The following is a 13,018-nucleotide window of genomic DNA, read 5'->3' on the forward strand; positions in this document are numbered from 1 at the left end:
ACAAAATTATTCAGAGTAGTTAAATCACAAGCAGTTTGTGATAAATTGTAGAAAGACCTTGTGAGACTAGAAAATTGGGCATACAAATGGCAGATGAGATTTAATGTGGATAAGTGCAAGGTGATGCATATAGGGAAAAATAACCCATGCTATAGTTACACAATGTTAGGTTCCATATTAGGAGCTACCACCCAAGAAAGAGATCTAGGTGTCATAGTGGAGAACACCTTGAAATGTCGGTTCAGTGTGTTGCGGCAGTCAAAAAAGCAAACAATGTTGGGAGTTATTAGAAAGGGAATGATGAATAAAACGGAAAATGTCATGCCTCTGTATTGCTTCATGGTGAGACTGCACCTTGAATACTGTATACAATTCTGGTCGCCACATATCAAGAATGATATATAGTTGCAATGGAGAAGTACAGATAAGGCCGATCAAAATGATAAAGGGGATGGAACAGCTCCCCTATGAGGAAAGACTAAAGAGGTTAGGACTTTTCAGCTTGGAGAAGAGACGGCTGAGGGGGGATATGATACAGGTGTTTAAAATCATGAGATGTCTAGAACGGGTAAATATGAATTGGTTATTTACTCTTTCGGATAATAGACTAGGGGACACTCCATGAAGTTAGCATGTGGCACATTTAAAACTAATCGGAGAAAGTTCTTTTTCACTCAACGCACAATTAAACTCCGGAATTTGTTGATGTGGTTAGTGCAGTTAATGTAGCTCGTTTTAAAAAAGAATTGGATACGTTTTTAGAGGAGACGTCCATTAACTGCTATTAATTGTTGACTTAGAAAATACTCTGTTGCTAGTAATAGCAGTGTCTAACATGGGATAAACTTTTTAGTTTTTGGGAACTTGCTAGATTCTTATGGCCTGGATTGGCCACTGTTGGAGACAGGATGCTGGGCTTGATGGACCCTTGGTCTGACCCAGTATGGCATGTTCTTATGTAAAAATAAAAAATAAAAATTCAGCAATAGTAGAGGATGAGGGGGTAAGGCTAAAGCTGATAGGACAAAAAAGAGCTGCCAGTCAGCTCCCTGCGATAGTCTACCTTGGATAGACCTTTTTGCTACAGAACAAAATCAAAAGGTTCCACAATTTTGCTCAATATGCCCAAGCCCCCTCAGGATCAAAACAGGACACCTTCCTGATGTCATGGTCTCAAGGTCTCCTTTATTAATTTCCTCCAATTCCTTTAATCTCAATGATAGTTCAGAGATTGATTCGGGACCAATCTTTACAGCACCTGCATGTCAGACAACCCTGGTTCACTTATCTAGTACAGTACTCCAAAAACAAACCCTTGAATCTGGGTCAAGACCAAACCTATTAACTCAAGAGGGGGACACTCTCCTTCACCCTCTTCACTCCTCCCCTCCACCTGACAGCTTGGATGTTGAACATTAGATCTTACAAGGTTTAACTCTTGCAGCTGATATTCAACAGATTATATCAATGATGAAAAACCACTCCTTCAAATGGAAGAGAGATATACCAAATAGTGTCAAATCAAAAAAATTCATCCATTCTCCTCGACACCTTCGGAAAATCTCACTTACTTGCTTCACCTCTTCAAATCAAGCTTAGCTACTTCATCAGTAAGAGTACACCTCAGAGACATAGCAGTATATGAAACATAATGGCTCCTCCATAACCTCACATCCTTTAATACCTTGTTTCATAAAAGGACTATTTAATCTTCATTCTCCAATCTGGAAACCCTTGGTCCCTTGGGATCTCGACGTTGTCTTATCAACATTAATGAAAGCTCCTTTCGAGTCTCTGCAGTCTTCTCATTTGAAATATCTAACTTGAAAAGTAGTTTTTCTAGTAGCAATAACTTCAGCCAAAGAATAAGTGAACTTCAAGCTTTAGTTCATTTCTCACCTTACTTACAATTTTACTACGACAAAGTAGTTCTCCGAACTCATCCTAAGTTCCTTCCCAAGATAGTGTTAGCTCTTCATATTAATGAAAACATTACACTTCCAATATTCTTTCCCAGGCCTCATGCAAACAAGAGAGAATCTATGCTCCATACATTAGATTGCTTATAGTAGGCTAATGCTCTTTTTGAAAAGAACTCTGCCTCACAAGTTTTCCCAACTGTTTGTATCATTCAGCCCAAACTCACTAGGATTTGCAGTTTCCAAAAGAAGCATATCACACTGGATCACAAACTGTACTCAGTTCTGTCATACTTCAATGCAAATTCCCTTATCAGGTTCAGTTTTAGCACATCAGCTGCAAGCTAAAGCTTCTTCTATAACGTAACTGCAAAATGTTCCCATAGAGGACATATGTAGAGCTGCCATGTGGTCCTTAGTTCACACGTTTACTGCACACTACTGCTTAGACTGTTTAGCAGCTGCAAACAGCGGGCTGGGAGAGGCAGTTTTATCCAGTGTGCTAGACCAGAAAACCATGTCCACTAAGGAGTAAAAAAAAAAAAAAAGAAATGTAAGGTATGGAATAATAGGTAGACTTAAACCATCATCTCTATTCCATACCTTGGTTTTTTTTATTTATATGCTGGAGACTCCCAAATAGCAGGGCTGATTCAGCCCTCTTATCTACAGGGAAAAAAAGCAAGTTTGCTTACTGTAAACAGTGTTTTCTGTACATAGCAAGACGAATTAGTCATGCTTCCCACCCTCCTCCCTGGACATTTTGTTTTGCTTCTATATACTAAGGCCGCCACCTTCTAGCTTTTTTAGTAACTGAAGAGAGTGATAACGTGCTGTGCAGGAAGTACCGCACCGGCGCAGCACACAAAGACTTTGAAACTTGGAGAAGAATGTCCGCTAGAGTGCGCCATTGGTGATGTCACCCAAATAGCATGGCTAATTCATCCTATCTACAGAAAACACCATTTACGTTAAGCAAACTTGCTTTTTCTTGATTTTGTTTAAAATGTTGAGGGTTGGTGATGTCTATTTTTCCATTGTCTGACTTATTGTGGTTTTCCTAGACAGTTTTTGCCTGCATGTTTCTGTTTCCAATGTATGGTTCTTTTTCCTGTATTTGGTGAGGGTCTGCCTGTGTTCTGCATATGTGTCTGAGGGAAGAGGTATTCTGCTAGCGTGTAGGAATCTATAGCAGCTTGGTTTGTTCTGTTTTCCTAATATGAGGTGTATTGGTGTTTTAGGGTATGGTAATATTTCCAGTGTTGGCTTTTCATAGGTAGGATTATTATATTTTTAAGTGCTGGCAGATAGTGCTGTGTTGATGTGGGAGGTTTATTATATTTTAATTGTAATTTACTCATGGCTTTTTGAGGGTCAAACCCACACTTAACATAATTACAGTAGCTCTAATACCATATGTGTTTCAAGTGTCTTCTTGTAGGGTTTTCTGGTTGGTACTAAACTGCATGCAAACACTTGTGATATATTTTTACCTCAGAAGACTGTACTTTGAATATTCTTTTTCATGTAAAATCTGTTATAAATTTTTAACTGTATGTGGAGAGAGCAGGATGCAGGGGCTCAAGGGTATAAGATTTGCATAAGGCACATAATACTCTGGCACCAGCAATGTGTTCTGGGGGAGGGGTGAAGACCCAGGGGGTAGAGTGGTGACAATTTTTAAAGTTTAGGTTGCTGGAAGGAGCTGGGCTTTATTTGTGAGGCCCAAGTCAGAGACTGAATGATGTAAATGTGGGTGGGGAGCAGCACAATTGTTCACACAGGGCAGCAAAAAAGCTAGCACCATCTCTTTTTAAGGATACCATCTTGGATGCTCAGGTCAAAGTAAGACCAAATGACTGCCAAAATGGTTTTATGGTGAGATGAGTCGGTGAAAGCCAAAAGAGCATCTTTTCAAAAAGTGGAAAGCAGACCCAAACGAAGAAAATAGACAACATAAATACTGGCAAGTTAGATGTAAGACAGGCCAAGAGAATTTGAGAAGCTTGCCAGGGAGGCAAAAACTAAAACTTTTTCAAGTACATAAGACACACCCAGCCTGTGAGGGAGTCTAAGTTGGGCTACTAGATGACTGAGGGATAAAAGGGATGCTCAGGAAAGACCAGGAAATAGCAGAAAATGAATCAGTTCTTAGTTTCTGTCTTTACTGAGGAGGATGTTGGGGAATATACCTATACTGGAAACATTCTTTGATTCTGAGCAGCTAAAAAGAAAATCTGTTGTGATGGAAGATGTAATAGATCAAATTGATAAGTGTAAAATCACCAAGACTGGGTGGCGTCCATCCCAAAGGCTAAAAACTCAAATATGAAATTGCAATACTGCTACTAGTTATCTGTAACTTATTTAAAACAGCTGCAATACCTGAAGACTGGAGGGGGTGGCAAGTGTAATTCCAGTCTTTCTTTAAAAAGGACTCTATGATGATTTGGGAAACTATAAACAGCCTATCATCAGGCTTGGATTTACTAATAGGCACATTAAGCCTATGCCTAGGGTGGGAAAAATCAGGGAGGGGGCGTAGCAGGCCAGCTGACTATTTGTTGCCTCGCAATTATGCTAAATCTTGTTCAGTACGGAAGAGCCTTGATTCCTGCTCCATCACATTCAGTTCCAATACAGAAAACAAGAGGGGAGAGGTGAGACTGGAAAGCATTCCTGGGAACTTGAGTTGTAGCCACCCTGAAATTGCTGGGGCGGATTTTAAAACCCCTGCGCGCCGGCGTGCCTATTTTGCATAGGCCGCCGGCGCGCTTAAAGCCCTGGGACGCGCGTAAGTCCCGGGGCTTTCAAAATGGGGAGGGAGGGGGTGTGTCTGGGGGGCGTTCCCAAAATGACGTGGTGTTTCGGGGGCGTGGCGCCGGCCCGGGGGCGTGGTCGAGGCCTCCGGACCATGCCCCCGGGACCGGAGGACGGAGCGGGGCTGCCGGCGACGCGCACAAAGTTAAGGGGGGGGTTTAGATAGGGCCGGGGGGGGTGGGTTAGGTAGGGGAAGGTGGGGGGAGGGCGAAGAAAAGTTCCCTCCGAGGCCGCTTCGAAATCGGAGCGGCCTCAGAGGGAACAGGCAGGCCGCGCTGGGCTCGGCGCGCGCAGGTTGCACAAATGTGCACCCCCTTGTGCGCGCCGCCCCCGGATTTTATAAGATACGCGCGTATCTTATAAAATCTGGTGTACTTTTGCTCGCGCAATTTTTTAAAATCTGCCCTGCTGTTGATTAGTTGGGAGGGCAGGTAAGAGGAAAGAATAATGCATAATAGAAACATGACTGCCTATCTTAGCTTTACATTCCCTACCACTTCTTCAAAGATCCCCTGTACTTATCCCATGCTTTCTGAATTCAGATACTGCCCTTGTCTCCTCTGTTTAAAAAAAAAAAAAAAATTCCTTAGATTGCTCCAGATATATTGATATTTTATTTGGAAATTTTCTGCTTGGTATTCAATACATAGTAAGTTGAATATAGCGATAGCTGAGAGGGGACAATAAGTCTATAAAATCATGAATGGGGTGGAACAGATAAAGAACAATTATTTACCCTTAAAAATACTAAAGCAAGGGGAAACGCCATGAAATTAACAACTAACAGATTTAAAGCCAATCGTAAAAGTACTTTTTCATGCCGCCCACAGTCAAGCTGTGAAATCTGTGGCCAGAGAACATTAAGGTGACAACTATTGCATGGTTTAAGAGGTTTGGACAAATTCCTGGAGGAAAAGTCCACAAAACATTAGCTGGGTAAACAAGTTATTGCTATCCCTGGGTGTAACAAGAAGTAGATGTACTTTTTGGGATCTGCTGGGTATGTTTTGCAGACTGACTACTGTCTGTGACAGCAGACTGGGCTCAATGCACCTTGTTCTGACCCAGCATGGCGTTTATGTTCAGTGATCTGAAAATGTTCCCCATAAGTGCTGTGGGGAAAATAGGGGATGAACGTCTTCTGCATGTCCTCTACTTCGCTGTAATGAAAGTTAGGCTTGAGAGCCTTTCCTTTCTGTACTTGGCATATCTATTCCTTTGATTCTTAGCATCTGAGGGTTGACTTTGGTTCTGGGCACTACAAGCAGCAGTCTGTTCTTGAGATGTTAAGGTCCCCGCAGCCTATTCAAGCTCCCTGGAAGTGGGGTCTTGGTTTGCAGAAGCCATTCCTTTTGTTTTTTCCATAGGCCCATTTTCATTTATTAATGTTGTGAGCTTGCTAAGGTCTGTATTTTTAACTATTAGAATTATGAATTTGTAAAGGCCACTTTCTTGATCTGAAAAGGTGAGATTACTGGTTCCTGGACAGCTAGTCACTAGTGTTTGATGTGAAAACATTGTAAAGGCAAATGTTAGGAAAGTAGATATTCCAAAACTGTTGACGGATAACTGAAAAGTTATCCATCTCAATGGCTGCCTGGCAATATTCATTGCCGTATGCAGCTACATTCTAGAACTTAGCCACATAATTCCGGGTTGTTCCAGGGGCCGGCGGGAGGTGTTTACAAGCTGGTTAAAAGACAGGAAACAGAGAGTAGGATTAAATGGTCAATTTTCTCAGTGGAAAAGGGTAAACAGTGGAGTGCCTCAGGGATCTGTACTTGGACCGGTGCTTTTCAATATAAAACTATTTTCTCCTTAGCCAGGTAGACTAAAGAAAGCTGTTGCTATCACTGGGAATGAATAACAGGAATTAGATCTTTTTAATGGGATCTTTCAGGTGCTTATGACAGGATGCTAGGCTCAATGGACCTTGGTGTAACCCAGCATGGCATTTCTTAAGTTCTTATCAGAAACAGAAATGGGACTGGATGAGTGTCGAGGTGGTACTTACATTTAACCTTACGAATGCTAGTTATGTATGTATGTGTGTGTGTGTATATATATATATATATATATATATATTAAGCCCGTAACAACGGGCTACATTTAAAAAAATGTTTTCGGTCCATTTCCTTCCCTCCCCTTTCAGCTCATCCACAACCCGCAGACGGAAGATCTCCGGGGGAGGGGGTCCCTCCCTCGCTTGCGCCACCGCCGCTGCTACTGCTCCTCGCCGCCGCTCCTTGCTGCTACTGCTCCTCCCAGCGCCACTTTTTTTCAGGCACACTCCGCTCTGACCGCATTTGCGGCACGTCGGTCAGGGCTCATTTATCTAGTAGAGACAGATATATAGAGGTGGGTGGGTGTGTGTAGCTCAGCAGCTTTCCATGAGCATCTCATGATTAATATTTATATTATGTCTCATGAGATGCTCATGGAAAGCTGCTGAGCTAAATATTATTACACCTTAATTACTACATATTAGTTGCCCTGATGTCACAGGAATCCTCATAGCTCTTTTCTTAATAGGTGCTTATTTAGTCTTAGCCTATATGATGGAGACCTGCACAGCACTGTTTCTACAGTTTTTGGTCTATAGTTTTGACTTTAAGTAGTTCTGACTCTAAAACTGAAGTAATATGTCATGCCAGACTTTTGGTACTGCTGTGATTTATGTCTTATAATACTAGTTTCCCCACATTGAATCCTGTGGAGCAAAATAAGTTTTCAGAGTATGCAAATGAGAGAGTGTGGACACACGTTTGGATTTTTGCCCTTGGTTTGTGTTGACACGGCCCAAGAATGTTCAGTGTACTTTTCCTTTCCTGTTAGGGACAGACTGCACTTAAACAACTTTACCTTCATTATGCTTTTTGAATTTGCAAAGTGGTAGCTAATACTCTTCGCAGCTCAGAGCATAGCAGGTTCAAATTGCTTGGCGATATTTATTATCACTCTGTTTCCTGTTCTGCCTCCTGTGCTTTCTGCTCCAGCTTTGAAGGGTGATTGTTTGTTTTTTATTTGGATGACCTTACTAAGTAGCTGTTTGCTAATACTTCCATTATATAAGGCCGTAAAGTATGGGAGCCCTTTTTGTTCAGCAGCATAACTTTGTTTTGTCATCTTTTTCACAGTTCACCTGTTAGGTAATAAGTGAGGCCTAGAAACTTTCAGACAAGGAGAAAAAATGTTAAACTTTTCAGATTAAAAAGGATTTTGTGGAAAAAATGAAATGTCTGTCATAGTTACTTATCAATACTAAATGTTTTTTTTATTGAGGTCTCAAAAATGAGATCTAGGATTTTAATTTTCACTGTCATGAGCATCTCTTATAGCCTGTATAAGTTTCTTAGTTTTTTCATTTTAGGTTTTGGAAGCAATAAAGAAAAATATTTTTTTCACAAAAGATTTCAAATCCATCCAGCCTGGTAGATCATGTATATTTATTTTGTGTTTATGTATTTTGTTGGGTTTTTATGAATGTTTTATTGTAATCTGTTTTGACAAATTGTACTAGATAATGCAGACTACAAGAACTAAAAATAAGCACTTGGTTTTGAATAATTTGAGAGAGCATTGTATATACCAGATACTCAGATTAGTCCTATTTTGTCCTGTGTCTCAGCATCTCAGCTTGCAAGGAGTCTCTTTCATTTCTGATAGTTGTATTTCTTTGGTACTAGTATTGCTTTCACTGGTGTAGTTTATCCACTCTGTACTCAGATAAAAGTAATGTGCTCATTGGGATGCAGGAACTGAAAAGTAATGTGAAATTTTCTTCCCATATTTTACCATCTGATTTATTTTATAACTTGGGTGAAGCTAGATGATAGTGATCTGCAAAGCCTGAACCTTTTGGTTCTGGCTTTGTTTTTTGGCCCGCCGCAGGAAATATCGTATTTCCCGCAGTTTGGGCCTTTGAAATTCGGGGGGGACCCGAAAACTAATTTTTACTGAAATTTCGGGAAAAATTTGTTCGGGATTCGTTGTCCCCAAAACAGGATGAATTAAGCAATTTCGTTCTGAACAAATGCACATCCCTATTAGATAGGCACATAAGGCATTTTATTGCTAGCTTTGTTACAAGGGCTCAGGAGTCAACTTGTATTTCAGTGTAATTAGAATTTAATTTTGCTGGTTTTAAACTAGGGGTATTGATAAAATAGAGCATAAACAAATGTACTTTTAGTGATGGAATTATGCATTTGGTAGAAGAAAGACTATACATAGTCTCAGGATGGGTCCTTTGGTAACTTCAAAAGCATTTTTTCCTTAATGTCAGCTTAATCGAATTCTTACTGGCCCCCAATGTATTGTATTGGTTTTCTTTTAGTACATGCTGTCTGAAATGCAACACGGTGTCCATTTTCATACTTTTCTTCAGTGGAAAATTTAATGAAAAATCTTAGATTAGGACAAGAAGTGGCCGAGTAACCAAGAGATGAACATTCAAATCCTGCTTTCCCTCTGACACACCTTGTGACTCTGGGCAACTCACTTTATCTTCTATTGCCTCAGGTACCCACTTAGATTGTAAGCTTTTTGGAACAGACTTGAACCTAGATTTAATCTGTTATATTTTATTTAATATGTCACTATATAAATGACAAAAAGTTATACTTAAATATAAAATTGCTAGAATATCAGGTCTGTTTTGAAAACCAATCTTCCATAGAAAAGGAAATTGGACCTTGGAGAAAGTCATTGGAAATTCACTCTATTCCTAATCATTCCTTTAATAATAGGTCTCATCCCTTCTCGTTAAGTACAAAAAAAGGTTTCTATTAAATTAATGTAAGAATACTTGGCTTATTTAGTCCATGGGAATAGATCCCATCTGAAAATTAACTTGGTTGCAAATACTGACAAAAGTACCATTCTCACGCTATTGAAAAGCTTTCAACATCGGTCAATGGGTCATCTCTTCAGAAAACTATATTGATAGTGACATATTTTAAATATATACTAGATCAGTGTTTGGTGCAGAGATGGTAGTAAAGATTGCTCTTTATTCAGCAGGAGACACACTTCAGGTTGTTCGTATTAGTACAACTAAATTAGGAAAAGGAGATTCTCCACTTCAAGGTAAAAAGCTGCAGTCTGTGCTCAGCCTCTGTTTTGATTGCTATTTTATTTTTGCTTTTGAGTAATCTGACTAGATTATATTTTCTTCAGCTATTCCCCTCCATGTATAAGAATCCCTTGGTGATACTATTAGTTGTTCGTAGTCATTAGCTTGCAGCCTTGATTCTTTCGTTTTTTGCTTTTTTTAATACATCTGGGTAGGTCTGGAAAATTATTTGGAGCCAGGTCATGTGGGAACTTAAAATTTGGCACATGTTACCTAAAATTTAGAAAAGCAAAATATAAAGGAGCAAAAAACCCCCAAAAACCTAAACTGCAAAATATACCAAAAAAAAAAAAAGCAAAATAAAAAAGCCAAACAAAATAGCAACAAAAAGCAAAAAGGTAAGGGGGAGGATGTCCTGACTCCTCAAAACGTCTTGACACCTAAGTGACATCTGAAAATTGGTAAAACCTTCAGGTACTGAGAATTATGGACAGCACTTGGTGCTTCACAACAGTCAAGTGTTTCTAAAGTAGTGTTGGCCACACCTAACAAGTTTAGTTTTAAGGGTAGCCACAATGAATATGCATGAGATTAGAGATCCAAGTGGATGCAAATCTATCTCCTGCATATTCATTTTGGCTATCCTAAAACCAGACTAGTTAGACACACCTCCAGGACAGGGCTGGGAACCACTGTTCTAAATCACCGATTAAAAAGAAAGTGGCGGATTATAAATCAAATCAAACTGGATGCCTGCTGAAGTATAAATCTATGGTCATTCTTCTCACTGGTTATTATCATATTGAAATCCTCTTAATATACATTGGTCTCAGTATGCTTAAGGAAGGAGTCCCAAACCTGCTCTGGAGGACCCTGCAGCCAGTTGGGTTTTCAGGAAGTCCACAATGAATATGCATGAGATGACTCAGAATGTGCAAATTTCTTATGCATATTTATATGGATATCTTGAAAACCTGACTGGCTGTGGGGTGGTTGAAAAGCCCTGGCTTAACAACTGGGTCTTAATTGATGTAAATATTTCTCAGAATAGACATTGTAAATTGCTTATAGTGGAATACCATGTTAGACTTTTTTTTTTTTTTTAAGGTGGTGTTTTGTTCTTGGATGATGGGAGGGACTTCTGAGAAGTCAGTCTCTATTGAATGAAGCTAGACAAATTAGGTGAACTTGATGATAAAACATGTTTGAAATTGGAAATGACTTTAACCAGCTTTTGGCAAATCTGGGGAAAGCTAAAATTTCCTCTTTGTTACTAGCCAAACCTAGACCCCCCTCCCAGTCCCCCCCTATCCACTGGCAATATTTCACTGCTTCCCCCCCCCCCCCCGCCCTTTCACTTTATCATATTACAATATTTCAAATTGTTTTAGATAAGCCGCATTTGCTGTAAACAGATTTATTCAAATTGCATCTATTGTAAATACCTACTCCTGTAAATAAGTTCCTTCTGTTTCTACGGTTGTATATTCTCTCTCTCAAGCTATCTATTTTTCCCTCTCTTCTCCTATCTCCCTTTACCCCTCTCCTCTTTCTGGCCTGCTCCCATCCCCTACCCCTGTTCATTGTAATTCCTCCTTTATCTGAGTTGCTTGTAAACCGGCGTGATGTGCCACACGAACGTCGGTATATTAAAAGTTGTTAAATAAAATAAATAAATAAGTAGTTATCCTAATGTTTATCCTTTTTATGAGTTAATGGTTCCTGGTATATGGAAATTTCACAGCATTCTCAACTCACCCATTTAGAAGCAGATTAAAAAATTTTAATCACAAGCTTGTGCATACTGTTCTAGTGACAACATACAACAGCATCTTGAGCCAGTGATGCATAGACTCAGGCATTTGGATTGTATGAGAATAGTGATGTAAATAGAGATAATTATGCATTAGAACTCTTCCTTGTAAACTAGAAAGCAAATTATGTCTGTTATTAACACCACTGGATGAAGACCATTATGCTTATCCAAAGATGACAATGTTTTGGGTACTTTGCAGCAATTTAGCAGTAAAAAATCTCCCTGTATTATTGGGTTCCCCCCCCCCCCATTGGAGTAAAACCTTAATACATTTCCCTTTTAGTATGATTACATACTTGGTGGATAATACAGCCTAAGAACTAGTGAAAGGAACTGACTTGACTGTCACAAAGTCCCTTTATTCTTCAGTGTCCCCGAACTTCCTAAGAAAACAGTTCTATATAAGACACTTGTGTAGTGTTTTATTTACCCATTATATTTCATTCTTCAAATACTTCAGGGCTGAGTGAAATTCCTGCTGTTAATGGAGGCAGCTGGACTGAGAAGCCTATGAAACTCCCTGCGCAAGTGGGTGGAAGTGAAGAAAAGTGGGCATCCTTGCCATCTGCTCCAAAGAGGAAGAGTGAGAATTCTGCCTGGAGTCAGGATACTGGTGATTCTGGTGGAAATGGAAAGGATTGGGGGGGTGTACCCTTGACCAGCACCTGGAGCGAACGTCCTCTCTTCTCCAGCATTCGTAAGTGGTTTCATTGCAGTTACTTGCTTACATTTTAATTCACAATAAAAGCTAATAAAATTATAAGCGAAGCTTAATATTTGGGCTTCCTTTTGCACGCACAATCCTGAGATCCTGTAAAGAAAAATACATATTGTCAGTCAGTGTTGTGGCTCACACCCAGCTTGCTGCCCAGCACATGTTCCTGGTTCAGGAAGATGCACTCTATACTGGCAGAGGAAAGTCTATAAACTTTATTAAAGGACAAATTTAGGGTTTTGAACTTCAGATGCATTTCAGGAACAAGTATGTGTTTTCTTAATCAAAAAAGGGATTAGATATAAAATCAAATTTCTATAAGAGTACTTTTAATGCGATATTGCCATAAGATGTTTGCTACAGTGGTTCCTTCCTTTTGGAATCAGCTACTGGAAAGGCTTAGGAAGGAACCATGTACTAAAACTTTTAGGAATCAGCTGACATCTGTCCTGTTTGCAGAAACATTTGGTTTGAGTTAGACTTGATTGATCCAAAAATTTTGTTTGCTTGTTGGAATTTCTCTGCTTGAGCAGGATTTATTATATTATGATTCTAGTGCAAATTTTGAATTTATATATATATTTTTTTTTTATATTTTAGTTGTGCGTTTTTGCTTTTTTTTTATGAATGTAACCTTTATTAGTTGCTTTGGCTTGAATAAATGCAGTGTACAG

At 39.5% G+C, this 13,018-nt stretch overlaps 1 protein-coding gene across 3 annotated transcripts in view; it reads left to right on the forward strand.

The window, feature by feature from the left end:
* Positions 1 to 13,018, forward strand: part of MTDH (metadherin) — a 186,394-nt gene that overhangs the window by 62,942 nt on the left and 110,434 nt on the right. Inside the window, exons 5-6 of one of the 3 annotated variants that reach the window (XM_029591759.1) lie at positions 9,759 to 9,827; positions 12,090 to 12,326. In XM_029591759.1, the coding sequence (XP_029447619.1) occupies positions 9,759 to 9,827; positions 12,090 to 12,326 (306 nt within the window). The remainder of the gene's footprint in view (positions 1 to 9,758; positions 9,828 to 12,089; positions 12,327 to 13,018) is intronic. The other 2 variants (XM_029591760.1, XM_029591762.1) reach the window with 2 other exon arrangements.

Source organism: Rhinatrema bivittatum, chromosome 2, assembly GCF_901001135.1.
Source record: "Rhinatrema bivittatum chromosome 2, aRhiBiv1.1, whole genome shotgun sequence".
Classification (NCBI taxonomy): Eukaryota; Metazoa; Chordata; class Amphibia; order Gymnophiona; family Rhinatrematidae; genus Rhinatrema; species Rhinatrema bivittatum.